The 27,711-nt window shown below is 42.4% G+C and overlaps 1 protein-coding gene across 7 annotated transcripts in view; it reads right to left on the minus strand.

Moving 5' to 3' along the window:
- Positions 1 to 2,175: 2,175 nt before the first annotated feature.
- The window catches only part of BACE2 (beta-secretase 2), a 114,930-nt gene continuing 89,394 nt past the window's right edge, over positions 2,176 to 27,711 (minus strand). For 3 of the 7 annotated variants that reach the window (XM_074969706.1, XM_074969745.1, XM_074969760.1), the window contains 8 exons: positions 26,778 to 26,921; positions 24,905 to 25,028; positions 23,408 to 23,466; positions 17,840 to 17,890; positions 17,175 to 17,262; positions 16,492 to 16,624; positions 15,597 to 15,660; positions 2,176 to 2,753 (listed from right to left, as the gene is read on the minus strand). In XM_074969706.1, coding sequence (XP_074825807.1) covers positions 2,689 to 2,753; positions 15,597 to 15,660; positions 16,492 to 16,624; positions 17,175 to 17,262; positions 17,840 to 17,890; positions 23,408 to 23,466; positions 24,905 to 25,028; positions 26,778 to 26,921 — 728 coding nt within the window. In that variant the 3' untranslated portion in view covers positions 2,176 to 2,688. Of the gene's footprint in view, positions 2,754 to 15,570; positions 15,661 to 16,491; positions 16,625 to 17,174; positions 17,263 to 17,839; positions 17,891 to 18,573; positions 20,997 to 23,407; positions 23,467 to 24,904; positions 25,029 to 26,777; positions 26,922 to 27,711 lie in introns of those variants that run through there. The other 4 variants (XM_074969753.1, XM_074969711.1, XM_074969729.1 and 1 more) reach the window with 4 other exon arrangements.

Below are 27,711 nucleotides of genomic sequence, written 5' to 3' on the forward strand. Positions count from 1 at the left end.
CCACTTCACACCTGCCTTCTCAGAGCCCAGATATGCCACTGTTGCTGCTGTTGAGCAGTTCCAGTGAAGTCAATAGACCAGTTTAGGTCATACAGTACAGTTTACACAAGCAAGGGATGGGAGCAAAATTGGGAACGAGATTTTCAGTGGGATTTATGCTTCTCAGGGTATGTCTACACTAGGAAATTAGGTCAAATTTATAGAAGTCGATTTTTATAGAAGGGATTTTATACAATCAATTGTGTGTGTCCCCCACTAAACGCAGTAAGTCGGCGGAGTGCGTCCACAGTACTGTGGCTAGTGTCGACTTTCGGAGCGTTGCACTGTGGGTAGCTATCCCACAGTTCCTGCAGTCTCTGCCGCCCATTGGAATTCTGGGTTAAGCTCCCAATGCCTGATGGGGCAAAAACATTGTCGCGGATGGTTTTGGGTACATGTCATCAGTCACCCCTCCCTCCATGAAAGCAACGGCAGACAATCATTTCGCGCCTTTTTTCCATGTGGACGCCGTACTGCTTTCAGCAGACGGTGCAGTAGGACTGCAAACCATCGTCATCCACCACTTCTGCTGCAACTCTGCTCTCCTGCAGACACCATACCATGACAAGCGTGCAGCCTGCTCAGCTCAGCTCACCGACACCGCCACTGTTGTGTCCTGGTGCTGCTGGCAGCAGACAGTGCAGTAGGCCTGCTAACCATCGTCATCCACCGCTTCCGCTGCAGTTCTGCTTTCCTGCAGACGCCATACCACGGCAAGCACAGAGCCCGCTCAGATCACCGCGGCAGTTCTGAGCATTGTAAACACCTTGCGCATTATCCTGCAGTATGTGCAGAACCAGAACCTGCAAAAGCAGGCGAGGAGATGACGGCAGCGCGGTGACGAGAGCGATAAGGACATGGACACAGACTTCTCTCAAAGCACGACCCCCGGCAATTTGGACATCATGGTGGCAATGGGGCAGGTGCATGCTGTGGAACGCCAATTCTGGGCCTGGAAAACAAGCACAGACTGATGGGACCGCATAGTGTTGCAGGTCTGGGATGATTCCCAGTAGCTGTGACTGGGAATCTTCACATGTGTACGGGACTTTCATGGAACTGTGTGACTTGCTTTCCCCTGCTCTGAAGCTCAAGAATAGCAAGATGAGAGCAACCCTCACAGTTCACAAGCGAGTGGCGATAGCCCTGTGGAAGCTTGCAACTCCAGACAGCTACCGGTCAGTCGGGAATCAGTTTGGAGTGGGCAAATCTACTGTGGGGGCTGCTGTGATCCAAGTAGCCAACACAATCACTGAGCTGCTGCTATCAAGGGTAGTGACTCTGGGAAATGTGCAGTTCATAGTGGATGGCTTTGCTGCAATGGCATTCCCTAACTGTGGTGGGGCGATAGACAGAACGCATATCCCTATCTCGGGACCGGACCACCTTGGCAGCCAGTACATAAACTGCAAGGGGTACTTTTCAGTGGTGCTGCAAACACTGGTGGATCACAACGGATGTTTCACCAACATCAGCGTGGGATGGCCGGGAAAGGTACATGACGCTCGCATCTTCAGGAACTCTGGGCTGTTTGAACAGCTGCAGGAAGGGACTTACTTCCCAGACCAGAAAATAACCATTGGGGATGTTGAAATGCCTATAGTTATCCTTGGGGTCCCAGCCTACCCCTTAATGCCATGGCTCATGACGCCATACACAGGCACCCTGGACAGTAGTCAGGAGCCGTTCAACTATAGGCTGAGCAAGTGCAGAATGGCGGTAGAATGTGCATTTGGACGCTTAAAAGTGTGCTGGCGCTGTTTACTGACTCGGTTAGACCTCAGCATAACCAATATTCCCATTGTTATTGCTGCTTGCTGTGTGCTCCACAATCTCTGTGAGAGTAAGGGGGAGACGTATATGGCGGGGTGGGAGGTTGAGGCAAATCGCCTGGCCACTAATTACATGCAGCCAGACACCAGGGTGGTTAGAAGAGCACAGCAGGGTGCGCTGAGCATCAGAGAAGCTTTGAAAACTTGTTTCATGACTGACCAGGCTACGGTGTGACAGTTCTGTTTGTTTTTCCTTGATGAAAACCCGCCCCCTTGGTTCACTCTACTCCCCTGTAAGCCAACCAATCTTCCCCCTTCGATCACCGCTGAGGCAATAAACATTGTTGTTTCAAAATCATGCATTCTTTATTAATTTGTCACACAAAGAGGGGGATAACTGCCAAGGTAGCCCGAGAGGGGTGGGGGAGGAGGGGAGGACAAGGCCAGACTGTACTTCAAAACTTATTGAATGCCAGCCTTCTGTTGCTTGGGCAATCCTCTGGGGTGGAGTGGCTGGGTGCCCAGAGCCCCCTGCCCCGCGTTCTTGGGCATCTGGGTGAGGAGGCTATGGAACTTGGGAAGGAGGGAGGGCGGTTAAACAGGGGCTGCAGCGGCAATCTGTGATCCTGCTGCCTTTCCTGCAGCTCAACCATACGCCGGAGTATATCAGTTTGATCCTCCAGTAGCCTCAGCATTGCATCCTGCCTCTGTCATCACGCTGCCTCCACCTCTCCTCTTGCTCATCCCTCCTGTCCTCGCGTTCATTTTCTGCTTTCCTGGACTTTGCCATTGTTTGCCTCCATGCATTATGCTGAGCTCTTTCAGTGCGGGAGGACTGCATGAGCTCAGAGAACATTTAATCGCAAGTGCATTTTTTTCACCTTCTTATCTGCGCTAGCCTCTGGGATGGAGATGATAGGTGGAGCGTTGAAACATTTCCAGCTGCAGGAGGAAAACAAGGGAGAGTAGTATTTAAAAAGACACATTTTAGAGAACAATGGGCAGACTCTTTCACGGTGAACCAAGCTGTTAACATTACATAGCACCTTCATAACACGTGGGGATGGTTTCAAACAGCAGAGCCCTCATTTCCCATACCAAGCACCCATTGGGTTGGCCATTTAAAATGAGTTGGCCATTTCAAAGGAGGGGCTGCAGTTTTCGGGTTAACGTGCAGCACAAACCCAAGTAACCCCCCCTCCCCCACACACACACCCAATTCTCTGGAATGATCGCTTCACCCCTCCCTCCACCACGTGGCTAACAGCAGGGATGATTTCTTTTCAGCCACAGGCAAACAGCCCAGCAGGAACGGCCACCTCTGAATGTCCCCTTAATAAAACTCCCCTATTTCAACCAGGTGACCATGAACAATATCACTCTCCTGAGGATAACAAACAGAGATAAAGAATGGATGTTGCCTGAATGCCAGCAAACACCGGGACCATATGCTGCTATGCTTTGTTATGTAATGATTCCAGACTCCGTGCTACTGGCCTGGCCTGGTAAAATGTCCTACCATGGAGGATAGAATAAGGCTGCCCTCCCCAGAAACCTTTTGCAAAGCCTTTGGGAGTACATCCAGGAGAGCTTCATGTAGATGTCCCTGGAGGATTTCTGCTCCATCCCCAGACATGTTAACAGACTTTTCCGGTAGCTCTACTGGCTGCGAATGCACCGCAAGTCTTCAGGGCAAATTAATCATTAAACACGCTTGCTTTTTAACCATGTGTTATATTTACAAAGGCACACTCACCAGAGGTGCCTTCTCCGGCTTCATGGTCCAGGAGCCCGGGTTGGGAGGGTATTGGCTCCAGGGTGATAAACAGTTCCTGGCTATCCGGGAGAATGGTTTCATCCTCCGCCTCCTCATCATCTTCCTCGTCCCCAAAATCCTCATCCCTGTTGCACGAGACTCCCCCCTTGCAGGAGTCCACGTACAGAGGTGGGGTAGTGGTAGGAGCACCCCCTAGAATTGCATGCAGCTCATCATAGAAGTGGCATGTCTGGGGTTCTGACCCAGAGCGGCCGTTTGCCTCTTTGGTAGACTTGCCTGAGCTCCTTAAGTTCCACACGGCACTGCTGCGGGTCCCTGTGATAGCCTCTGTCCCTCATGCCCTTGCAGATTTTTTCAAATATTTTGGCATTTTGTCTTCTGGAACAGAGTTCTGCCAGCACGGATTCATCTCCCCATACAGCGATCAGATCCAGTGTCTTCCGTTTGGTCCATGCTGGAGCTCGTTTGCAATTCTGGGACTGCATGGTCACCTCTGCTGATGAGCTCACCACGCTGGCCAAACAGGAAATGAAATTCAAAAGTTCCCGGTGCTTTTCATGTGTACCTGACTAGTGCATCTGAGTTGAAAGTGCTGTCCAGAGCCGTCACAATGGAGCACTCTGGGATAGCTCCTGGAGGTCAATACCGTTGAATTGCATCCACACTACTGCAAATTCAACCCGGCAATGTCGATTTCAGCGCTAAACCCCTCATCAGGGAGGAGTACAGAAATAGATTTTAAGAGCCCTTTAAGTTGACACAAATGGCTGTGTCGTGTGGATGGGTGCAGGGTTAAATTGATCTAACTCTGCTAAATTCGACCTAAACTCGTAGTGTAAACCAGGGCTCAGAAGCAGATGGTTTAAAATACATATATTAGCTTTGGCTGAAACATAGTGGGTAGCCAATTTTTGTCAAACATAAAGAGCTAATGTATCAGTTTGGTTAGTGGTGGTTTCATTATTGTCCTTCATAGGAACAGTTCTTAGAATTTAATTTATTTCAGTCTTTTAAAATAGCCAGTATAGGGCCAGATTGTGATGCCTTTACTCAAGCTGAGTAGACCCTTACTCCAGAAGTAGCTCCATTGATCCCACTTGGAGTTTTTGCAGAGTAAGGTAGTATCCAATGTAAAAGTATCAGACTGGCCCACACAGATGTCTTTCTGCCTTAGTTCAGTCTAACGGGTCATATATCTGAAATCTCCCAAATGCAGCTGACAAATGTATTTCAGTACTATGGGTGCAAAACCAAATACCCTTCTATGGAAATGTGACTCAAAAGAATGAATTCATTAGGAGAAATGGAAAGACTTACTGCCTTAGACTTGCAACTGAGCTCTGAGGAGGCTATGATGGAACAAACAGGATGAACTGATACTACAGATAACCTTTATAGCAAGGAATATATGAAGTAACTTGTAACCTTCACCTTTAGTAGCTCAACTCTGCTGTATTCCCTAAGCTTGCACCTCCAATGCCCGTCCTATTACTCTTTATATATAAAAAAAACTTGTCTAAGTTAAAAGAATTGTTGACAGCACAACTGAAAACATTTAATACAGGGGAATCAAATGATTCTACCATTTCTTCTGCTGCTGTGAATCTCCCTCAGTTAAACAGCCTTCTCATACTGTATCCCTTATAACTATATGTAAGCAGAGTCAGAATGAGCTCTACCCTGACATCTGATGGTGAGCTGTGGAAAAGGACTTCAGGGGCTGATCTCATTTGCATAGGTGCACCCACCCTGCCTAGCATGATGGGACTGTTGGCCCAAATGGTCACTTTGGCTGCTGTGGGATCCCCAGTCTCTTTGTTATTGGGGCAGGAGTAATAAAGTGTTGTTATCCTGGTTATGTGAATAAAGGACAGTAGAAACTGCAGAACTGGAATTAATTTGCAAACTGGACACCACCAAATTAGGCCTGAATAAAGACTGGGAGTGGTTGGGTCATTACAAAACCTAAACCTAATTTCCCCCTACTGTTACTCACACCTTCTTGTCAACTGTTTGAAATGGGTCACTCTCATTACCACTTCAAAAGTTATTTTTCCTCCCTTGGTATCCTACTCTTAATTGAATTGTCTCGTTAGACTGACCTCACACTTGGTAAGGCAACTCCCATCTTTTCATGTATTTATACCTGTTCCTGTATTTTCCACTCCATGCATCTGATGAAGTGCGTTTTAGCCCACGAAAGCTTATGCCCAAATAAATTTGTTAGTCTCTAAGGTGCCACAAGGACACCTTATTGTTTTTGCTGATACAGACCAACATGGCTACCACTCTAAAGAGCTAAAGTTACTAAGAGCTGAAATCACTGAGAGCTGTGTTAAGTAGCGGGGGGGGGGGGGGGCTGACATTATTGGTGAGCGGCTAGCAGGACGGCTGGCGGAGAGGCACGACTGGAGGTGAAGACTGCAGCAGAACCCCAGAGAGGCGTGGATATCAGCCGTCAACCCGAGCAGCAGAGCATGTAAGGTGCTCCCATACCTCCCCCCTTCCACTCAGGCTGGGAGGTAAACTCTGCAGATGAACTTCTGAACTCTGGGGTTGCACTGACCAAGGGCAAAAACCGTGGGTGGGGTGACATTTGGGTTGCTGGACTTAAGACCCTGAGGTGAAAAGGACACTGCCAAACTTACTTGGGGGTGGATCTTTTGCTCATGGTTTATGTTATGAATCTTGTTTGTGGTGTTTCCCCACATAATGCCACATTGTTTCCCTCCTTTATTAAAAGGCTTTTGCTATACTCAGACTCGGTGCTTACGAGAGGGGAAGTATTGCCTCTTAGCGGCACCTGGAGGGGTGGGGATGGTGGTATGTAATTGTCCCAGCTCACTGGATGGGGGCTTGAGCTGGTTTTGCCTTGTGTTATTGAAAAGGAACCCCTAGATATTGAATCCTGCCCTTGTTGCTGCTAACTCTGAGGGGCAGAAGGGTTACATACAGTTTTGCTGTCTTACATCTAAGTGGAGAAATGAAACCAAAAGTTAATGTTTCTAGGAATGGACAAGCTGTTCTCGCTGGAATGTTATACAAGAGATCCAACATTAACCCCCTTATTTCTAGTCTCTTCCAGCATTTCAGCTGCAGCTAGTCAGAATGGCTGGAACTTTTGAGCCTGCCTGCTCATTTCTAAACAAGCATTATGCATACCCGAGAGTGCTGCTTCACTTGCTATTCTTTCAATCTCACTTAAATCAGTGGGACTTGTGCCTGAGCAAAGAGTGTGTAAGCTATAAGTAAGGGTATCAGGGTGTGCCCTTTGGTTATTAAATGTTTTTCCTTTCCTGTATTTTTTTTTCTTCTAATAGTGCAATAAAACTTCCTACTTTGAGATTGGTAGCATCAAATACATGAGGTTACATTCAGGACCCAGAGAATTAGTTATTGAGCAATGTAAAATATTGTTTTATGCAGCACTGATATCTAACTGTTCTGATATCTCCCCATCTGAAGGTCCTGCAATAGGAGCCATAAGAATAAAAAAGTATTAATAGCCATATCAAGATTGTGAAATGCATTTCATGCTCTTACACAACACAGTTAAATAGGAAAATCAGTTGCAGCAGATTCAATAGTTTTAATGGGTCATTTGTGCCATCTCTCTCTACACTGTGTTACTACAAAAGGGGATAGGGTGCAAGGACAGTTGCTAAATGCTACTTAAATGGTCAAGAGTGAGCCGTGATATACTTAAGCCACTGCTTCTTGTGACAGAAGGTGAAGCAAGACCAGCAAGTTAGGGTTTTTACCTTGGAGAGTGAGAGGATAACTGAGGCACTTCACTCTTATGTGCTACAGGGCCCTGTAGATAATGGCTTGTGTTGAAATACCTCTCTAAACAGCATTCCTTGCTCCAGATAAGCACCAAAATCAAGCTGAGAGGAGTTCCTCATAACATGATTTACCTGGATGTTGTCTTAATGCCTTCAGCTGTAGCCATGTGAGAACCCAAAAGGATGTAGTCAGGATGCTGCCTCTACAGCTTTATGGGCAATGTAGCCTGCGGAAGGGAGGTTATGTACTTGTGGCAGTACGGATATCACCTATGGAGAGCTGCTACTCACCTAGTGTAAATCAGTAGTGCTTCATTGAAGTTAGTGGAGCTATGCTGATTTATATCTGCCAAGGATCAGGCCCATTATATCTACTAATGAGTCCTAAGTAGCTAGCAAAAAGTTCATGTCTGATATAACTCTGGTAGATACAGTACAAGCCATAGATCTAGAGCAGTGGCTCTCAACCTTTTCCCAATAACTGGACCCCTTCCAGGAGTCTGATTTGTCTTGCGTAAACCCAAGTTTCACCTCATTTAAAAACTACTTGTTTACAAAATCAGACATAAAAGTGGCACAGCACACTAGTACTGACAAATGGCTTACTTTCTCATTTTTACCATATAATTATAAAATAAACCAATTGGAATATAAATATTGTACTTACGTTTCAGTGTATAGTATATAGAGCAATATAAAACAAGTCATTGTACGAAATTTTAGTTTGCACTGACTTCACTAGTACTTTTTATGTAGCCTGTTGTAAAACTAGACAAATATCTAGATGTACTCCCTGGAAGACCTCTGCATAGCCCGAGGGCTACATGTGCCCCTGGTTGAGAACCACTGCTCTAGTGGGCCTGATAATCTCTTTACCAGCTGAATCATATACGGACAAGCCACGCAAATTGCACAATACATTTTTATTAACATTCATAGAAGAATGCACTACATGAACACTACTAGTTAGTTAGGCCCAAAGCTCAGCTAAGCACTTAAACGGGTCGTTAAATGATTAGCTGAACCAAGGTTCTAAGGAGGGATCAGCCTTGCTCTCACTGATCTTAGTGGAATCAGGAGCAGGCTCTATATTACTTCCAGTAAACAAGGTAATCTCCTAGATGATACAGAGCCAAACCTTGCCACTTACTGCACTGATGGGATGCCCAGGCTCACCAAGGAGGCATAGCATGCTCATTCTAAGTGCCACCTACCTATACAAAAAACTAAACATAGGTCCTGCTCCTTAAAATATTGTCTTGTTTTACAGAACAATGTACTGTATTTCTAAAGGAATAAATGGTTGACACTTTATAGACATGCATCACATATACATACATTAAAAAAATGGAAGCAGTTCCATAGTTAAATCAAGCATGTTATAAATCTATTCTAAAATATAATTTTCCCTCTAAACTAATCAGGGCAATTAAAGAGAAAAACTAAAGCCTGCCACCAGTAAGGTGCAAGAAACAATTGAGATGGAGCAAGTTGTAGATAAAACTACTTGTTTACTAGCTATAAGTAAAACTATAGTATTACGTTAGCAGGTATTTATTCTTTCCAATTTATATCAACACACACACCCAATCAGTGCTGCATGTACATTTACAAACACTCTTGAGAGAAAATAGTTATCAAAAAAACCCAACATAGATTGGAAATATTTTGCTGCCTTCTGGTTTGCAGTTTTGCTTTTAAATATAATAAACCAAGTCACATGTACTATAATGAGTTTTTAAAATAAACTGATGACATTAAAAGTGAGTTATGATTTAGAACAGTCAACTTGACATTTGAATCTGCTCTGTAATACTGCAAATGGGAAAACAAGGGAATAAGATTAGCTACCTAGTCCACTATGAAGTATGATAAATATTTAAAACTAGAATACACTTGTTAAAAGAACAAAATACATTTTATGATGCATTTACTCTTGGTTTTAAGTGTTTTCACTTATCTGCCAATTCAGTAACATGCCATCATTAGTCCAACTTGTGCAAGATCTACCGTGCAGAAGTTAAATGTAAATAAAATGTGGCAGTGTTTGAAACACCAGACTGAACATCTCTAGTGGTAAGTGCTTAAGTTAAAAACAAACAAAACCAAAAACTTTTGTTTTAATTTACAAGATGGGGCAATCTTTAGATGAGCTTAGGGATTTTTTGTTACCCTCCAGGAGTCCGCATGCACATATTTGTACTCCTCTCCACTCCAGACCCTGTACCTTGGACACCCTTCAACCAAAGAGGGCTCCACCACCACAGAGCACCAATGCCATATAATAGTAAAAGGTTCTGTAGTGCATTTTACAAAAACCTCTACAATGCTTTGCTATGAGATCTTTGCTAAATGGAGAAGAGAACACCCTTTTGTGTGTAAGAGTAGAAATTAGTGAGTTCCTACTGTCTCCTAGCTGTAGAAAGCAGTGATACAACTTAAACTCTAAAACAAGGAGTCCTTGTTGTTTTTGTGGATACAGACTAACACAGCTACCCCCAGATACTTTAAAGATCTCCTCGTATAGAAGGAAAACTGAATTTTCAGTGCTCTTGGCTTTTGACTGTTCCTCAAATTTTCCTCTTTCACTCTTCTCTTGGTAATGTCCAGTTCTTTCCTCTCTTCCCCATCCAAGTCCAGTGATGTTGTCCTGAGGGCCAGTTTCTTCCTCCAAACACTAGCACTTTCCTTCAATAAAGTGAGGCTGAGAGTCCTTGAGCAAGGTTACATAAACTCTATACCTACACTGTCATAAATATAAAGGGAAGGGTAAACCCCTTTAAAATCCCTCCTGGCCAGAGGAAATCTCCTCTCACCTGTAAAGGGTTAAGAAGCTAAAGGTAACCTCGCTGGCACTTGACCAAAATGACCAATGAGGAGACAAGATACTTTCAAAAGCTGGGAGGAGGGAGAGAAACAAAGGGTTTGTGTGTCTGTCTACATTCTGTCTTTGCCGGGGATAGACCAGGAATGAAGCCTTAGAACTTTTAGTAAGTAATCTAGCTAGGTACGTGTTAGATTATGATTTCTTTAAATGGCTGAGAAAAGAATTGTGCTGAATAGAATAACTATTTCTGTCTGTGTATCTTTTTTGTAACTTAAGGTTTTTGCCTAGAGGGGTTCTCTATGTTTTGAATCTAATTACCCTGTAAGGTATCTACCATCCTGACTTTACAGGGGGGATTTTTTTTTATCTCTATTTACTTCTATTTCTATTAAAAGTCTTTTTGTAAGAAAACTGAATGCTTTTTCATTGTTCTCAGATCCAAGGGTTTGGGTCTGTGGTCACCTATGCAAATTGGTGAGGCTTTTTATCCAACATTTCCCTGGAAAGGGGGGGTGCAAGTGTTGGGAGGATTGTTCATTGTTCTTAAGATCCAAGGGTCTGGGTCTGTAGTCACCTAGGCAAATTGGTGAGGCTTTTTACCAAACCTTGTCCAGGAAGTGGGGTGCAAGGTTTTGGGAAGTATTTTGGGGGGAAAGACGTGTCCAAACAGCTCTTCCCCAGTAACCAGTATTTGTTTGGTGGTGGTAGCGGCCAATCCAAGGACAAAAGGGTGGAATATTTTGTACCTTGGGGAAGTTTTGACCTAAGCTGGTAAAGATAAGCTTAGGAGGTTTTTCATGCAGGTCCCCACATCTGTACCCTAGAGTTCAGAGTGGGGGAGGAACCTTGACATACACCAACCCAGCCCTCTGGGATTTGTTCTATCCTACTTCCATGAGGTACAAGCCTGAAGGAACAACACTGGTCCAATTCTGAGTTGCATCCAAGCTGAACTTGGTGCAGTTCACAGGTAGAAAGGATTGTTGTAATTCCCACCTAACTGCCCATGCTCTAAGGCAGAGGTTCCCAATCTGTGGGGCGTGCCCCTACAGGGGTGAGGAGGAAAAATCAGGGGGCCATGGCTGGGGCCACATGTGGGGTGGGGAGGGAGTGCCATCCAGCTCCGCTCCTGGCCCAGGGTCCCGGCTGCGCAAGTGCAAAGCAGCTTTCTGGCCGCCTTGCACTTGCACAGCAGCACAAAGCTGCTAGAGCCGTTGCATTACACAGTCCCCAAATCTCCTCCAGAACATTGGCGGCTGCTGCATCTTCATAGCTTCAGAAAACAGCGTCCATCACAAGCGCACATTAAAGACAAAACCAGTTTGATCAACTTCCCCACTCTCTCGGTACATCATCCAATGTGCTTAGAAGAGCAGTCATGAAGACATGTCCACTGCTAAGGGTCTGTTTACACTGCAATTAAACACCCATGGCTGGCTCGTGTCAGCTGACCCAGGCTCATGGGGCTAGACTAATGGGCTGCTCCTCTGCTGTGTACACACTTGGGCTCACGCTACAGCCTGAGCTCTGGGACCTTCCTGCCTCGCAAGGCCCCAGATCCCATGCTCGAACATCTATGTCGTGTAACTTCAGTGCCCTCATGGCCAAGATGGAGTCTGCTCTGCAGGCAGCTCTGGCCAAGAGATGGCACGTACAGGAATGCAGCAGGGAAAGTCCCTTCCACCCCAGCAGCACCAGTTCCAAACCCCCCAGAGTGAACATACACGTACGCACCCCCCTGCCCCGAAAGTACAATAAATATAGGAAAGGGAAACATTGATTTACAGAAGGACAAAAGGAGAAAAAACAACAGGGGGTGGAGATAAGGGGAGCGATAAAACAGGGTTACATTGAACCCAAGGTCCCACAGGCTCAATGGTAGCACAGTCTGGAAGGGCAGACACTGAGCAATACGTCTACACTCAGAGTTCAGGAATCCTGGGCAAAGTTCCAGTCCAGTGGTGAGTCTTGGGTGCTCCTGGTCGTCTTCGGCAATAGAAAACTTTCCCCAACAAACCTGTCTGGTGCCCTCTTCTGCTGCTCTCTGCAAAGCCACACAGAGCGATAACCTCCCAGCGTGGCTAGCTACAGCCTCCCTCCTTATTCCCAGTGCAAAGTCACATGCCCAGGTACTCATGGCCAACGTTCCCTCCAATTTTTTCCACCCATATGCGGATTGAATTTTGTTATGTGCACCAATATCAAGGTAATGTGCGGATGTGCGCCACTAGTAGAAACAAAAAACCTAGATAGAATATATTTTTAAAAAGTTACCATAGGGATAATTACTCCAGCCAGGACAGGTTAGGCATTTTAGAACTCACTACTCAAAGAATTAAATTTAAGCATAAGAGAAATAAAAATTATGAAATGCACAGACCAGTCAAAAAAATAAAATAGCACTTTGAAAGAATAAAATTACACAGAATATATGTGCACTGCAGGAAGTATGAAGTAGAAACAACAACACTACAAGTATGTGTTGGGAGGTGAGTGTATGTGTGTGTGAGAGAGAGAGAGACACACACGGACATAGTGTGTGTGAGAGAGAGAAGGAGATAGAGAGAGAGAGACAAGCGTCTCTCCCCGGCTGGAGCTGGGGCCAGGGTAGAGAACCATCTCTTGTCCCTGTCACAGGCTGGGGATGAGATGTGTCTCTCTTTTTACCGCCACAGCCCTGGCTGGAGCTGGGGCCCGGGAAGAGGCACATCTCTCCTGGGGGACACTTTAGCATCTTATTAATATCAATATTGTAAAATTGCAATGAGTTGTGCCAGATATGCCATGTAAAGTATTTGCAAAAATGTTAGTTTGCCAACTATGATAATCTTGTTTATATGTTTGTATCACATTTGTATTATGAGTTATAGATGTGTATGTATGTCCGTATTTCAAACTTCTGCTATGCTTCTGGGTAACAGTGACACCCTCAGACAGTTTGGCATCAGCACTGCCTAGCCTGCTTGATGGCCCATTAAGGACATCAACGGTACAATGAACCCATTGAAAAGGTCAAGGGCTACAGCTTATGACTCAGCAAGGCATGCAGGGGCATGCCTATGGACAGAACTCAAGGCTTCCAGGTCATGTGCTGGGCAGCTTGTGTTTGGAACAAAAGGAAGCACAAGCACAAGCCGCATGGCAAAAGACTATAAAAGGCAGCTGCATCTTATCCATTTTGTCTTCAGTCCTGCTTCTTAGCTCTGGAGTACCCAAGCTGTGGATGTGTTCCAGACGGACTTTCAAGCCAGCAAATTCACCAAGACTGCTAGGAACCTGATATGTGGACTTTGAAGTCTTTGTATGTGTGTGACTGTTTTACCATTTAACAACTCTCTTCTCGTTCTTTTTTCTTTATGATCCCTTAATTTTAGACACTAAAGGATTGGCTGGCAGCATGGTACTTTGGGTAAGATCCAAACCTATACTGACCTGGTGATGTGGCTGACCCTTTGGGGTCAGAAGAACATTTTATATATGTGAGCAGAGTTTTTTTAAATAACTTCTCACTTTACTGGACCTAGGTACTGATTGAGAGCCAGAGAACTGGAATGCAATAAGGGGGCTGTGTGATTTCTTTTTTGCTTCTTGATAACCAGTGTGGGGGACCAGAAGCACAGAGTGAGACTGGCTGGGGAGTTTAACTTCAGTGTTACCCGTCAGTCTTGGGAGTATCTGCTCTACCTTGTGCAGCCTGCCCTGACCTTGGCATTTCCAGTGAGGGCTGCCCCAGGCACCCCGGGTCACATCTTCTGTCCCTGCTGCAGCCCTGAGGGTGGGGCCAGGGCAGAGAGGCATCTCTCTCTCCCCCCCCTCCCCTGAGCTGCATGCCCCAAGCTCCCCCAAACCCTCATCACCTCACCCCACTACCCCCACCCTCCACATTCTCCCCGCTCACCTGTGTGCGTGCCTGCACAGCTGCTGCGCAGGCCTAGATGGGCTTGTGTGCGGCTGCGCACCTTAGAGGGAACACAGTGCATGGCCCCATACAGCTCTGGGCAGCAGCGACATTGGGTCCAGCTCCGGTTTGTCCTTTTCAAGTGATTCCTCCCTGACACAGTGCTCGTCCTGGGGTGTCCCCGATTGGCCGCTCTGTGCCTTCCAGGCATCGGGTGCGTTCTCAGCTGCTTCACTCTGTGAGACCTAGCTCCAGACACACACACCCTGTCGGTCTCCCTCTCTCTTTGCTCCCTCTTGCCAAATCACCACTTCCTCCTCCTCAGGACAAAAAGATTTAAAGGGGCCATGCTCTCTAAACCCCAAAGGTGATACAACCGCAATTAAATAGCCCTTTCACCTGAGCCCCACGAACCCAAGCCAGCTGCCATGGGCCAGCCGTGGGTTTTTAATTGCAGTGCAGACATTTCCTAAGCAGCCCACAAATGTCAGTAAATCTACCTTACAGTATGAGCCAGCCTCATTATATCTAGATGAAAACTTCGTTACATAAATTATAGGAATGAGGCCACATTCAGCAGGTGTTACACTGGATCTGATCTGAATTTACTAAGGGGTTTGTAGTGCCAACAGTCTGCTAGGTAGTTTACAGACAAATATAACAATAATATGTCTGACCTGAGGAGCTTACAGTCTAAACAGGCAACATCCAAACAAAGGAAATGGAAGAGAACCAACACACACAACATCCACAGTATGCATCCGATGAAGTGAGCTGTAGCTCACGAAAGCTTATGCTCAAATAAATTGGTTAGTCTCTAAGGTGCCACAAGTACTCCTTTTCTTTTAACACACACAAGTGACTGAACAGTGATTTTTGTATGAAGTTACTTTGAACAATTTTTTTCAGTAAGTTAAAGGGGGGGGTGAAGGAGCAAACCCATAAAATTTAAGGGTGTAGATCATCAGCACAGAATTCTTATAAGTGACTCGCAGCTAGAATAGGTTAATTATCAGTACATTAAAAGTAATGGCAATTCAAACTTTTCTTAGGAGATAAAGAATTACTAACTCAATGCATCAGAGTAATCTGTTTCACTGCTAGGAATTCTGTGATAGAAGAAATAGAACTTGGTTTTATATCGTTTCCTCCTAAAACCTACAGCAGAAAGCACCCTATAAAAAATTAGACTTGCCACTCACAGTGACAATACAGTACCATTTTGATAATCCTGGCAGATCTACCATACCATCATACTTACAGACCAGAAAATGGATTTTATCCTCTGCACTTGTCATTAAAACAGGTATTTGCTTTCAGACCAATTGCAGAACACCACCTCTGAAGGACAAGTGGTTAAAATTGTATATATTACTTTATTAGTTTATAGCAGCTGTTTAGATACTTATCTATTTTATAACTGCAACCACATATAAAAATAATTTATATGACTTTATTAGCAAAATGTAAGCTCAGATCAGGTTTACTGGGATACAACCTTCTATCTGGATTTCAGCTGGCCAGCCGTTATATCTGTTCTTGCTATTCTCAGAATGGTTGATCTGGTTAAAAAACAAAAACAAACAAAAAACCCCCCTTCTGTTTATTGTTTATAGACTGTCATCCTGGAAAACTTCATGCTTCCCTGTGTAGCAAGAGGGAAAAGATATGGAGACAGGGAGTTGGAAATCATCAGATACACTTCACATTTTGCTTATCTTAAACTGGCACCTCCTCACCCCATTATCTATTATATAATCATTCCTCAAAATGTTATAATCCAAACCCCTTATTGCCCAGAAGACCTCACAGTATAGGACAATGATGTTGAAGTCTTTCCTGTAGGTAATCTGTTTCAGTAAGTAACACCCAACAACATTCTGGAAAAGATGTGAAACTAGGGATAATTCCATATATCTTCAGAAAATAGAATAGTTAGAGAAATCTGTGGAAACTGAGCTGGGCCAAGCATATCAATTTCTTTCCCCCTCCTTGCATCACAGAAAGATGATTGTATGGAGCATATAAATTAAAATACCACTGCTATGAGGAGAAGTTCTGATACAGAAATGATTCCTGTTAAATTTTCATCAAGTCTGAAGAGGCCAAGATTTTCAAAAATGACTTGCGATTTTGGACATCTCCCTTCCTGGGTGTCCATCTTGAGACTCTTAAAGGGTCCTGATTTTCAGAAAATGCTGAGCACCTACCCTCTGAAATTCAGACCTCCTTAAAGGTGTCTCAAAAGTTGGGCTTTCAAAAATTGAGACATCCTACATGACTAGTCACTTTTGGAAACTTGTTTCCAGAAAGAAGTCGCAAACACAAGGTTGTGAAGGGTTTGTGAAAATTATAGTTTTAAGAAACAAAACAGAAAACAAAATAAACCCTACCTTTTCTTTTTGAATGTTATCTGGTAGGTTGAAACCTTTGGCAGCAATAAAGGCCCAGCTTGACCTGAACTTCATGTTCCATATTTCTTTACTGCCAAGCTCTGCTATTGCTTTTTTTGCACCATCCTTTAATCTAGTAGAAGAGTTGAAAAAGTTAACATTGGAGACTTTGAAATTCAGAACTTTCAAAAAATAAGTTATGTAAGAAAGGATATAGTCTTGATATTTTATGGTGTAATTTCTGATTTCCTATTACTGAATAATGTTTAAAGCCTTCCTGTATCTTCTACTGGAGAACTGTCCAGTAATGTGCCATAAAATTCATTGAACCAAATTCTATGCCCACTTACACCCGTGCAACTCCACTGATGTTAATAAAAGACAATGAGTTTGCACAGGGGAGCAGAGAGAAGAATTCTATGTTATTAGGGATTCTCTCTCTTTTGTACATTTTATTGTTTGAACAAATTTCATGTAATCTCAGTGTTTTTTGAGACGTTCAGGCCGCGTTAAATGGGTAAGTGTTGAATGGGACAGCAACGAATGACTGAGAGAAGGAGGTAAGTGATTAAACCTGATCATAGCTCTAGCTGTAACAACTTTTGCTTCTCAGAAGGTTACCACCCTGAGTTGCAAGCCATTTATTATTCTAGCACTGGGCTGGTACACGCTTTCTTGCTTACCTACTGCTTCCGTCATCATGGGTCACCATCAAGAGAAGTGACCCTTGAGGTGCATTTTTAATGAAAGTAGTCATGGGTCCCGAGAAGTCTGTTGATACAACAAATGATTATTCATTACCCCCATGCCGATGCACAAAACACCTTATACTCAGCTTATTGCTACTTTTCAGCTTTGCTTCTCCAAAAAACAGAAGCAAGTTATTTTTCTCTAGCCAGATAATTCCCCCATAACCAGGCAGAGGGTCCAATCCTGAAAGGTACTGAGTGCATTCAACTCCCACAGAAGAGAGTGAGCATACAGAATAATCAGCACCTCTCAGGAGCTCTGGAGTAAGTAGAAGGAGACAGATTAGACTCATAGACTTTAAGGTCAGAAGGGACCATCGTGATCATCTAGTCTGATCACCTACAGAACAGCAATCTAGAAATAAAGGCCTGACACAATTTAGTTTTTTTCTTTAGTATTAAACTGTACTCCAGATGAGCAGAGATAAATCTGTTTTGCCATCTGTTTTAGATTAATTACTGATCATTCTTGGAGATCTTTAGCAACTGTCAAATATTTAATTGAAAAAGAAAAAACTTTTAGTCCAAATGTCTTCTGTATGGAAAAGTGTCTACAAGAGACCCTCTGCCACTTTTATTTGGTAATCTTTGGCTCTTACCTCCTTCCCACATGTCAAAAAACTCTGTAGATATAACTTTTCCTGTTTTATCTGCAATAAAGAAATGATACACTTTAAATACGGGGAAGGAAGGGGATATGTAAAGGGAAAGTAAACACAATGGTTACAACTAAAAATAAAAACAACACGGAGTCCAGGGGCACCTTAAAGACTAACAGATTTATTTGTTTTATTTATTTAAAATAAATCTGCTAGTCTTTAAGGTGCCATCGGACTCCTCGTTGTTTTTGTGGATACAGACTAACACGGCTACCCTCTGATAACTTGAAACTATAGTAATATAAAATAATAGATGCACTTATTTTTAGTTTTCATTAGTTCCAGATTTCCTTCTAAGTTCAAATATTAATCTGGTGTATACATATATGACCATAGTGATTCTCCTTAACAGCATTAATTTCTGCCCACCAATGGTACACAGAAGTGATCTGTTAAAGCTATCCTGCAACTGAACACCAAAACTGTAGCATGACATAAAAGATTTCTTACCAGATTCTTTCAAATAACGGAATTGGCTTTACTTTTTTAGTTTATGTTTAAAAGAATGAGTGAATTGTATTATAAGCTTTGGTGCTTGCATATACACTTTCTACTAATTCCTAACTAGAGTTGGGAACAACGGCTAAGGTTTTCAAGTGGCTGTTGATTTTGGATGCCCAACTTGAGACAATTTCAATAGACCTAATTTTCAGTGGACAGCTGCTCAGCACTTTCTGAAAAATCTGGCCTCTTTATAGTGGCTCAAGTTAGGCTCCCAGACTCACTACTCATTTGAGAAAATCTTGGTCAATAATCGTAATTAATTTCATTGTTGTCCAAGTGGGCCTATTTTTGAGTTCATGAAACAGATGTAAAACTGGGAGGTAATTCTCAAGACTTCAGAATTCTTTGACAAATGCATGAAACATCTTTTTTTGCGAGTAGGAAAACTGCAAATCCAGTAACCAATTTTCATGTTATGCTTTCAAATGCCAAACGGAGTCAGGCATTGATCAGTTACATAAGATATACAAAAAGAACAGGAGTACTTGTGGCACCTTAGAGACTAACAAATTTATTTGAGCATAAGCTTTCATGAGCTACAGCTCACTTCATCGGATGCATTCAGTGGAAAATACAATGGGAGATTTATATACACAAAGAACATGAAACAATGGGTGTTACCATACACACTGTAATGAGAGTGACCAGGTAAGGTGAGCTATTACCAGCAGGAGAGCGGGGGTGGAGGGTCTTTTTGTAGTGATAATCAGGGTGGGCCATTTCCAGCAGTTGACAAGAACGTCTGAGGAACAGCGTGGGGGAGGGGGGAATAAACAAGGGGAAATAGTTTTACTTTGTGTAATGACCCATCCACTCCCAGTCTTTATTCAAGCCTAAGTTAATTGTATCCAGTGTGCAAATTAATTCCAATTCAGCAGTCTCTCGTTGGAGTCTGTTTCTGAAGTTTTTTTTGTTGAAGAATTGCCACTTTTAGGCAGGATTTCCAGGTTTACGGATCTTGGGTAGCAGATAGAATACCCCTGGTCAAGGTTCCAGGGTTGTGTCTGTGCGGATTTGTTCTTGTGCTTTTTCAGGGAGTTTCTTGAGCAAATGCTGTAGTTTCTTTTGGTAACCCTCAGTGGGATCAGAGGGTAATGGCTTGTAGAAAGTGGTATTGGAGAGCTGCCTAGCAACCTCTTGTTCATATTCTGACCTATTCATGATGATGACAGCACCTCCTTTGTCAGCCTTTTATATTATGATGTCAGAGTTGTTTCTGAGGCTGTGGATGGCATTGTGTTCTGCACGGCAGAGGTTATGGGGCAAGTGATGCTGCTTTTCCACAATTTCAGCCCGTGCATGTCGGTGGAAGCACTCTATGTAGAAGTCCAGTCTGTTGTTTCGACCTTCAGGAGGAGTCCACCCAGAATCCTTCTTTTTGTTGTCTTGGTAGGAAGGTCTCTTTGGGTTAGTATGTTGTTCAGAGGTGTGTTGGAAATATTCCTTGAGTCGGAGACGTCGAAAATAGGATTCTAGGTCACCACAGAACTGTATCATGTTCGTGCGGGTGGAGGGGCAAAAGGAGAGGGCCCGAGATAGGACAGATTCTTCTGCTGGGCTAAGAGTATAGTTGGATAGATTAACAATATTGCTGGGTGGGTTAAGGGAAACACTGTTGTGGCCCCTTGTGGCATGTAGTAGTTTAGATAATTTAGTGTCCTTTTTCTTTTGTAGAGAAGCAAAGTGTGTGCTGTAAATGGCTTGTCTAGTTTTTGTAACGTCCAGCCACAAGGAAGTTTGTGCGGAAGGTTGGTTTTTTATGAGAGTATCCAGTTTTGAGAGCTCATTCTTAATCTTTCCCTGTTTGCTGTAGAGGATGTTGATCAGGTGGTTCCGCAGTTTCTTTGAGAGTGTGTGGCACAAGCTGTCAGCATAGTCTGTGTGGTATGTAGATTGTAATGGATTTTTTACCTTCAGTCCTTTTGGTATGATGTCCATCTGTTTGCATTTGGAAAGGAAGACGATGTCTGTCTGTATCTGTATGAGTTTTTTCATGAAGTTGATAGATTTCCACTCCATACAGGTAAATTCAGTGCCTTGCATAATGACAGGTTTCAGAGTAGCAGCCGTGTTAGTCTTTATCCCCAAAAAGAAAAGGAGGACTTGTGGCACCTTGGAGACTAACAAATTTATTTGAGCATAAGCTTTCGTGAGCTACCGCTCACTTCATCGGATGCATTCAGTGGAAAATACAGTGGGGAGATTTATATACACAGAGAACATAAAACAATATACACTTCCCTGTAGACGAGGGTGCTTTCCTCTGGAGCACTGTGTGCTGCCACTCAGTGGGAAGATCTAACAATTGCTGCTCCCTTTCTGGCTCATCTTGGCTCTCCTTCTTGGCAGGATCATGGGGAAGGGGGAAGTATCTTAAAACCACAGGACTCTGTAAAAGTTATTTTCCACAATTCAGGAGGCAGAGTCCAGAACTGGAGAAATAACATTCCAGACCTGGGCCTCTCTTGAGCAGAGACCAGAGATCACACCAAACTGAGGATGCTGGATTTTACTGTGCTTGTATGTGGAATATTGCTTTTTTTCCTATGTTGTTAATCTTGGTTTATAATTTTTTCTTCCTTAACAACAAAAACTGTTCATTCAGAATAGAAAGGGGACAGCAATGTGAATTAACATATTAAAGTGATGCTACAAAAAAAAGTGTTGATACAGTCTGTAGTGGAGAGGTTTAATTAATTAGAAAATATGCAGAGGATGTTTTACTGTATTGCAATGTTAGATATGGCCACTTTTCTATCTGAACCAGTGGATAAAGGAAGCAAGATAATTAAGGAGTACATGTGAATATTTGTTTAGCCAGAAACTACCTCTCAGTGGAAGGATTGAAGATATTCTACTATGCAATATTTTCACACATTCACAGCCCACTGTGATTATCTGGTCTGACCTCCGGCATAACACAGGCCATAGAACCCCACCTAATAATTTCTACATCAAACCCATAATGTCTCTAAGTTGTAGCATATCCTTCAGAAAGAGATTTAGTTTTGATGTAAAGATTTCAAGAGAATTCACTATATTAGTAAGTAAGTGGTTGCAATGGTTAATTACTGTCTCAGTTTAAAATTTTCACCATATTTCTAGTCTGAATTTGGCCAGTTTCCAATCACTGGATTTTGTTATGCCTTTTTCTGCTAGATTAAACAGCTGTCTACTATCAGAAATCTCTTCCCCACATAGGTACTTGGAGACCACGATCACGTCACCTCTTAATCTTTTCTTGGATAAACTAATTAGGTTCAGCTTCTGTAGTTTCTCATTATTAAAGTTTTGCTGCTCTTTACTGAACCCTTTCCAATTTTTAAACATTTTCTTGAAGTTTAGACCCCAGAGCTAGACACAATATTCCAGTAATGGTCTCACTAATGCCACGTACAGAGGTAATAGCACCTCCCTACTCCTACTTGATATTCCTCTACTTATACGTTCAAAGATCATGATCACCCTCTTAGTAACAGTCTCACACGAAGAACTCGTGTTCAGTTGGTTGTCTACTGTGGCCACTAAATCCTTTATGTTTTTTTTTTTTTAATAGAAAGTAAAAATACAAGATAAGTTTGGTGACAAGGAAATGAAAATTTTGGACCAGCTCCTCAGCTGATATAAACAGGATATCTCTGATGTCAACGGAGCCACACCAATGTACACAACTTGGTTCTTTGTGTAGCTATTTACCTTCCAAGTGGGTGGGCAAACAGAACAATTTTTTTTTTTTTTAATATTGCAACATTTTTGCGTCAAAGCAAACACCACACTACATCTGAGCTTCTTTTCCAGACTCAGGGCTCTTATTCCTCACAGGAGGGGCCACTATTAAATATATTGCACCTCATCCTAGTCATTAGAGAACTGAGAAATTTCTTTTACGTGACATGCAAAGTAAATCTACTCTCTCTAATTTAAAATCCAGGGCCACTTGGACAATTTTTCATGGTTGTCCATTCTCATCCACTGAAAATTTAACAAGCTTATTTCTTTTTTGTTTCCCCACTATTCTATTCTAAGATTTTTTTTCTTCAAGTGCTTCTTTTTGTTAAAGCGAAGAGGAATTCGAATTTGATAAACTAGAAAGTTACAAGCTGCTGCTGTGTAAGGAAACAGAACTCCTCTAAGGCAGTGAAAGAGATGTGAATGGCAGTCTCTGTACTACTGCCACGGAGAAGGCTGTGGTTTTCCTCTGGGGCAGTACCATAGATGGACTGCATGTACCTTTACACCCATAAGTGGGAGGGACAGAGGGGAGTGCAAAAAACTTGAGGGCACAAGATGATGTTACAATGACATACATGGAGAGCAGCCAAAACTCATTATGACTAGAGACTAAATTAAGGATTTAAACCAGAGACTAATATCACTGTGGCTTAGCATATAGAGCACTGGACTGGGACTCAGGAGACCTGAGTTCTGTTTCTGGTACTTGCCCAAAGTCACCAGACAGGCCAAGGGCAGAAATTTTACCACTCTATGCCTCAGGTTCCCTATCTGTAAAATGGGGATAATACTGAACTCATGTGTAAAGCGCTTTGAGATCCACAGATGTAAAGCTCTGTATAAAAGTTAGATATTATTATCTAGAATAGTAACTCATTACACTATCTGCAGTAGTCCTTTTTATACATCTTTTCAGATCAATATTCTTTACCCAATTTTAAGAAGTGTATCGATCACTCATATTTCAGGAATTGCTTTTAGTTTAGAAGGTAAAAGCTTGCTGGAAGGGGCAGAGAGGGAGTGTAAGAGAGGAAAGTTTGAATCCAAATGATTCTCGGTTCAGTCATTCATACACTGCAAGGTCACGCTAAAAGTGACTGGGAGTGACAAACAATGATTGTTCTTGGTTACTCTACTTTCATAAGTGTCCAACAGAGAGGAAGTGGTAGTTTAAAAATATAGAAGGAAGACTGTTTGATTTTGCATGTCTGAGATGCAATCTTTTTTCTTAGTGTACTACCATTGTCCCCATAACATTCCTCTCTTACTTACAATTCACAATGGCAATGTTTATACCTCTTCCAACATTACCCTTCTGTTCACTTATGAGCCTGAAATTGAAATAAATACATCATCAGTCAGGAACTGTACTTGAGAAGGGCGGTGATATTTACCTAGGCAAAGTCATTCCTGGTATTCTTGTTTTTAGCTTAATCATTTAATTGAGGAGTCTGCTGAAAGCAATGGAGCCATGTCTTAAATATCTATGGCGCGTCTCCTCCAGAGAACCCATAACGAGTCTAGTTCAAAACCGTAACCTGTACAAGTGCAGCGCAAGCAAAGTAAAAACAATGCCAAAGAAAAAATAATTTGTTTTGTGGCACCATTCCACACAGATTTATAGAATAGGCCAGTGTATCTTCACAACAGCTCCACACCAAGATTTTCAAAAGTGACTAGTGATTTTAAGGGCCTCAGTTTTTGAGTGCCTAACTTGAGACACTGTAAAGAGGCCTGATTTTCAGAATGCACTGAGCATCCAATCTCTGAAAATTAGGCCCTTTTATAGTATTTCAAGTTGTGCATCTGAAATCTGAGGCACCCACAATCATTAGTCACTTTTGAAAATCTTGGCCAAAGCAGTTTATATGAACAAGAGAAAAGCCAAGATGCAAGGTTAAAAAAAAAAAAGTTAGAGATCAAACAGAAAGATTACTTTAGTGACACAAGCACAGAGAAAACAAAAATGACAAAGTAGACTAAAAGGAAAAAATCTAAAGTATCAAAGAAACGTAAGCGTACTTTCAGAATACATACAGAGAGGGAGACTGGAAAGATGCAATGGAACAGAGAGAAAATTAGGTGGAGTTTAGTGTTGGTAATGGGCTTAAAAAAAGGGGGGTGTGTGTGGCATTCTCCACTCAGATGGAACAGAATTATTCAGGGTTTAAAGTTATAAGATATCTAAGAGTTGACACAATGAAGCCAATCATGTAGTCAGAAGAGAGAGAAATTAAAATTTCAGGGGTGTGTCAAATACACAGAAATAAGGACAGAGAGTCAAATTTTTGCCTCAGTAAAGTCAGTGAAAATTTTGGAACTGAATTCAATGAAAACAGCATTTGGACCCAATGATGAAGAAAGCAATGAGCTATCCCAAAGGGAGAAAACATATGGATCAGATGTAACAAAATTTAAGAGGTTTTTAAAAAAAGTTTATAATCATTAAATTAAAAACCACAACATCTAAATGAATCCCACCTCTGGATTTCCAAGCATGCCTCATTTGCTGTGTGCCTGTCCTAGAATCACACCTATACTTTACAGAGGAGAGCTGAAATGGTGGTGTCTTGCTTGAGGGACGTAAGGAGTGTAGCATGGTAAATAGTATTGAAAGTTGAAAACCCCAAGATTGGTGGTTTTGTATTATGTAGTTGGCGTTAATCCAAGAAATGTCTCTTTATAAAAAAGTTTAGTCTGTTGCTAAACCAAAATGCCGCTACTACTCCAGGTAGCCCTTGCTTAGACTCGAAGTAGACTGGTACTTACAGCTCATCTTCAAAACAAATCTTGGCCAACTTTTCCTTGCCACCACCACTGAGTAATCGATAAGCATAGCTTCCAGGTGAGCACGGAGACCAATGGTCACATTTCTGTCTTTTGGGGGGTGGGGCTGTAGCGAATAAGAAAGCAGAACATGCTTTGTTTGAGCACTTTGTAAACACCATTCATATACCAAAATGACCAATTAATTTCAATATATCAGAGAAAGATCACACAAATACTTACAAAGGCAAACCTTGTCAACCTACAAACATCATATCAAAAATACCACAGATTTATATGAGTTTGAAATTGGCACCTGCTTGCCAAATGAGGGTAGAGAGCAAAGAGGAATTTGATTGGGGAGAATGGGTCCAGCAGTCCTCTGAGATGATCTTTTGACCAGTGTTCTAGTGTACTATAAACGTAGACAATTGCTCAGACAAACAAGCTTGGTTACAATTTGCAGGAGATATTGTGGCTCGCTTCTTGTTCACAATGTCACCTGAAAGTGAGAACAGACGTTCGCATGGTGCTGTTGTAGCTGGTGTTGCAAGATATTTACGCGCCAGATGCGCTGAAGATTCATATGTCCCTTCATGCTCCAACCACCGTTCTAGGGGACATACGTCCATGCTGATTATGGGTTCTGCTTGATAACGATCCAAAGCAGCGAGGACCAATGCATGTTCATTTTCATCATCTGAGTCAGATGCCACCAGCAAAAGGTTGATTTTCTTTTTTGGTGGTTTGCGTTCTGTAGTTTCTGCATTGAAGTGTCGCTCTTTTAAGTCTTCTGAAAGCATGCTCCACACCTCATCCCTCTCAGATTTTGAAAGGCACTTTGGATTCTTAAACCTCGAGTCGAGTGCCGTAGCTATCTTTAGAAATCTCACATTGGTACCTTCTTTGCGTTTTGTCAAATCTGCAGTGAACGTGTTCTTAAAATGAACAACGTGTGCTGGGTCATCATCCAAGACTGCTATAACATGAAATATATGGCAGAATGTGGGTAAAACAGAGCAGGAGACATACAATTCTCCCCCAAGGAGTTCAGTCACAAATTTAATCAACACATTATTTTTAATGAGCGTCTTCAGCATGGAAGCTTGTCCTCTGGAATGGTGACCAAAGCATGAAGGGGCATACGAATGTTTAGCATATCTGACACGTAAATACCTTGCAATGCTGGCTACAAAAATGCCATGCGAACATCTGTTCTCACTTTCAGGTGACACTGTAAATAAGAAGCGGGCAGCATTATCTCCTATAAATGTAAATAAACTTGTTTGTCTTAGTGATTGGCTGAACAAGAAGTAGGACTGAGTGTACTTGTAGGCTCTGAAGTTTTACATTGTTTTGTTTTTGAGTGCAGTTATGTCACAAAACAAATCTACATTTGTAAGTTCTACTTTCACAATAGAGAGATTGCATTACAGTACTTGTATGAGGTGAACTGAAAAATACTATTTCTTTTATCATTTTTCCAGTGAAAATATTTGTAATAAAATATAATAATATAAAGTGAGCACTGTACACTTTGTATTCTGTGTTGTAACTGAAATATATTTGAAAATGTAGAAAACATCCAAAAATATTTAATAAATTTCAATTGGTATTCTATTGTTTAAGAGTGAGATCAAAACTGTGATTAATCACGATTTTTTTTAAATCACAGTTTTTTTGAGTTAATCACGAGTTAACTGTGATTAATCGATAGCTCTACTTATTATACAATCTGCTCATTCATTCTTAGGAGAACACCACATAACCAGTCATTCATTACCTAACAACTCATTTGCAGGTTAAATTACAAAACACTGTGCTTCACTTATAATATACTGCATATTAGCAGAAAAAAAGTCATGTGACCACATACCCTTAAGTACTGGTTTCTCTCCAATGCGCTGAATACTTTCAATAGCTGATGACATCGAATCTTCAGGTATGATATCTGCGAACAGGTATCCCAAATACCAAGCACACACTGATGCTAACATAAGTCCTGATAACTTCGCAAGGTCTGATAAGAAACAACAAATCCATTATTTAATGAGGAAAAAGGCAGCATGTGATAAGAAGTCTACACAGGGCTACTAAAAATATAGCATCTTCTATGGTGCTGTTACACAAATACACTACTTTGAGAGTGGGAAATTCAGTCCTGATGCACAGGCATTCCACACCATTTGAGACCTTCGGTGGGGCTGCAGACAGAGTTAGTTAGCATGGCATTCAACAATGACAACCCCTTCCACCCCTTAAAAAAAAAAAAAAAAAAAAGTCTTAAAACACAATTAACAACAAAAAAAAAACCACTCTATCCCCAAGCAGAGGTTTGACACTGAAAAGGAGACATGCCAGAGATTCCCTGAAATCATCTAGAGACTTGGCTATTCCTATCCATTTTAGATTGGCGGCACCCAGATGCTACGGTGATAGGTGGCAGTTAAAAAACCTACCCTACAGATAGCTCACAGGGGGCTCTTCATATCCTCTTTGAAATACAGGAGAAGACTAAACTAGGCCTGAATAGGCAGATATGTAAATGGAATTGGGGTTCAGATTGAGGGTGGAGTTGTGAAATCTAGATTTGCACACATCTGGAGGCCCAGAAGCCTGCACAGAGATGTGGAGTGACAACAGCCACTAGTCCAGCCTCTCTCACTTATACTATAATTTCCATCACTATTGTAGAAGCTATAGTAGTGTCCATATGGGCAAGGAGACAGGTGTGTATCTGCTATGTTTTTGTGAGTGAAGCTGATAAATACAGTCACATTGTACCAGACACTTGGCTTGCCCTTCTCCAG

The sequence above is a fragment of the Natator depressus genome, chromosome 1 (genome assembly GCF_965152275.1).
Source record: "Natator depressus isolate rNatDep1 chromosome 1, rNatDep2.hap1, whole genome shotgun sequence".
Lineage (NCBI taxonomy): Eukaryota > Metazoa > Chordata > Testudines > Cheloniidae > Natator > Natator depressus.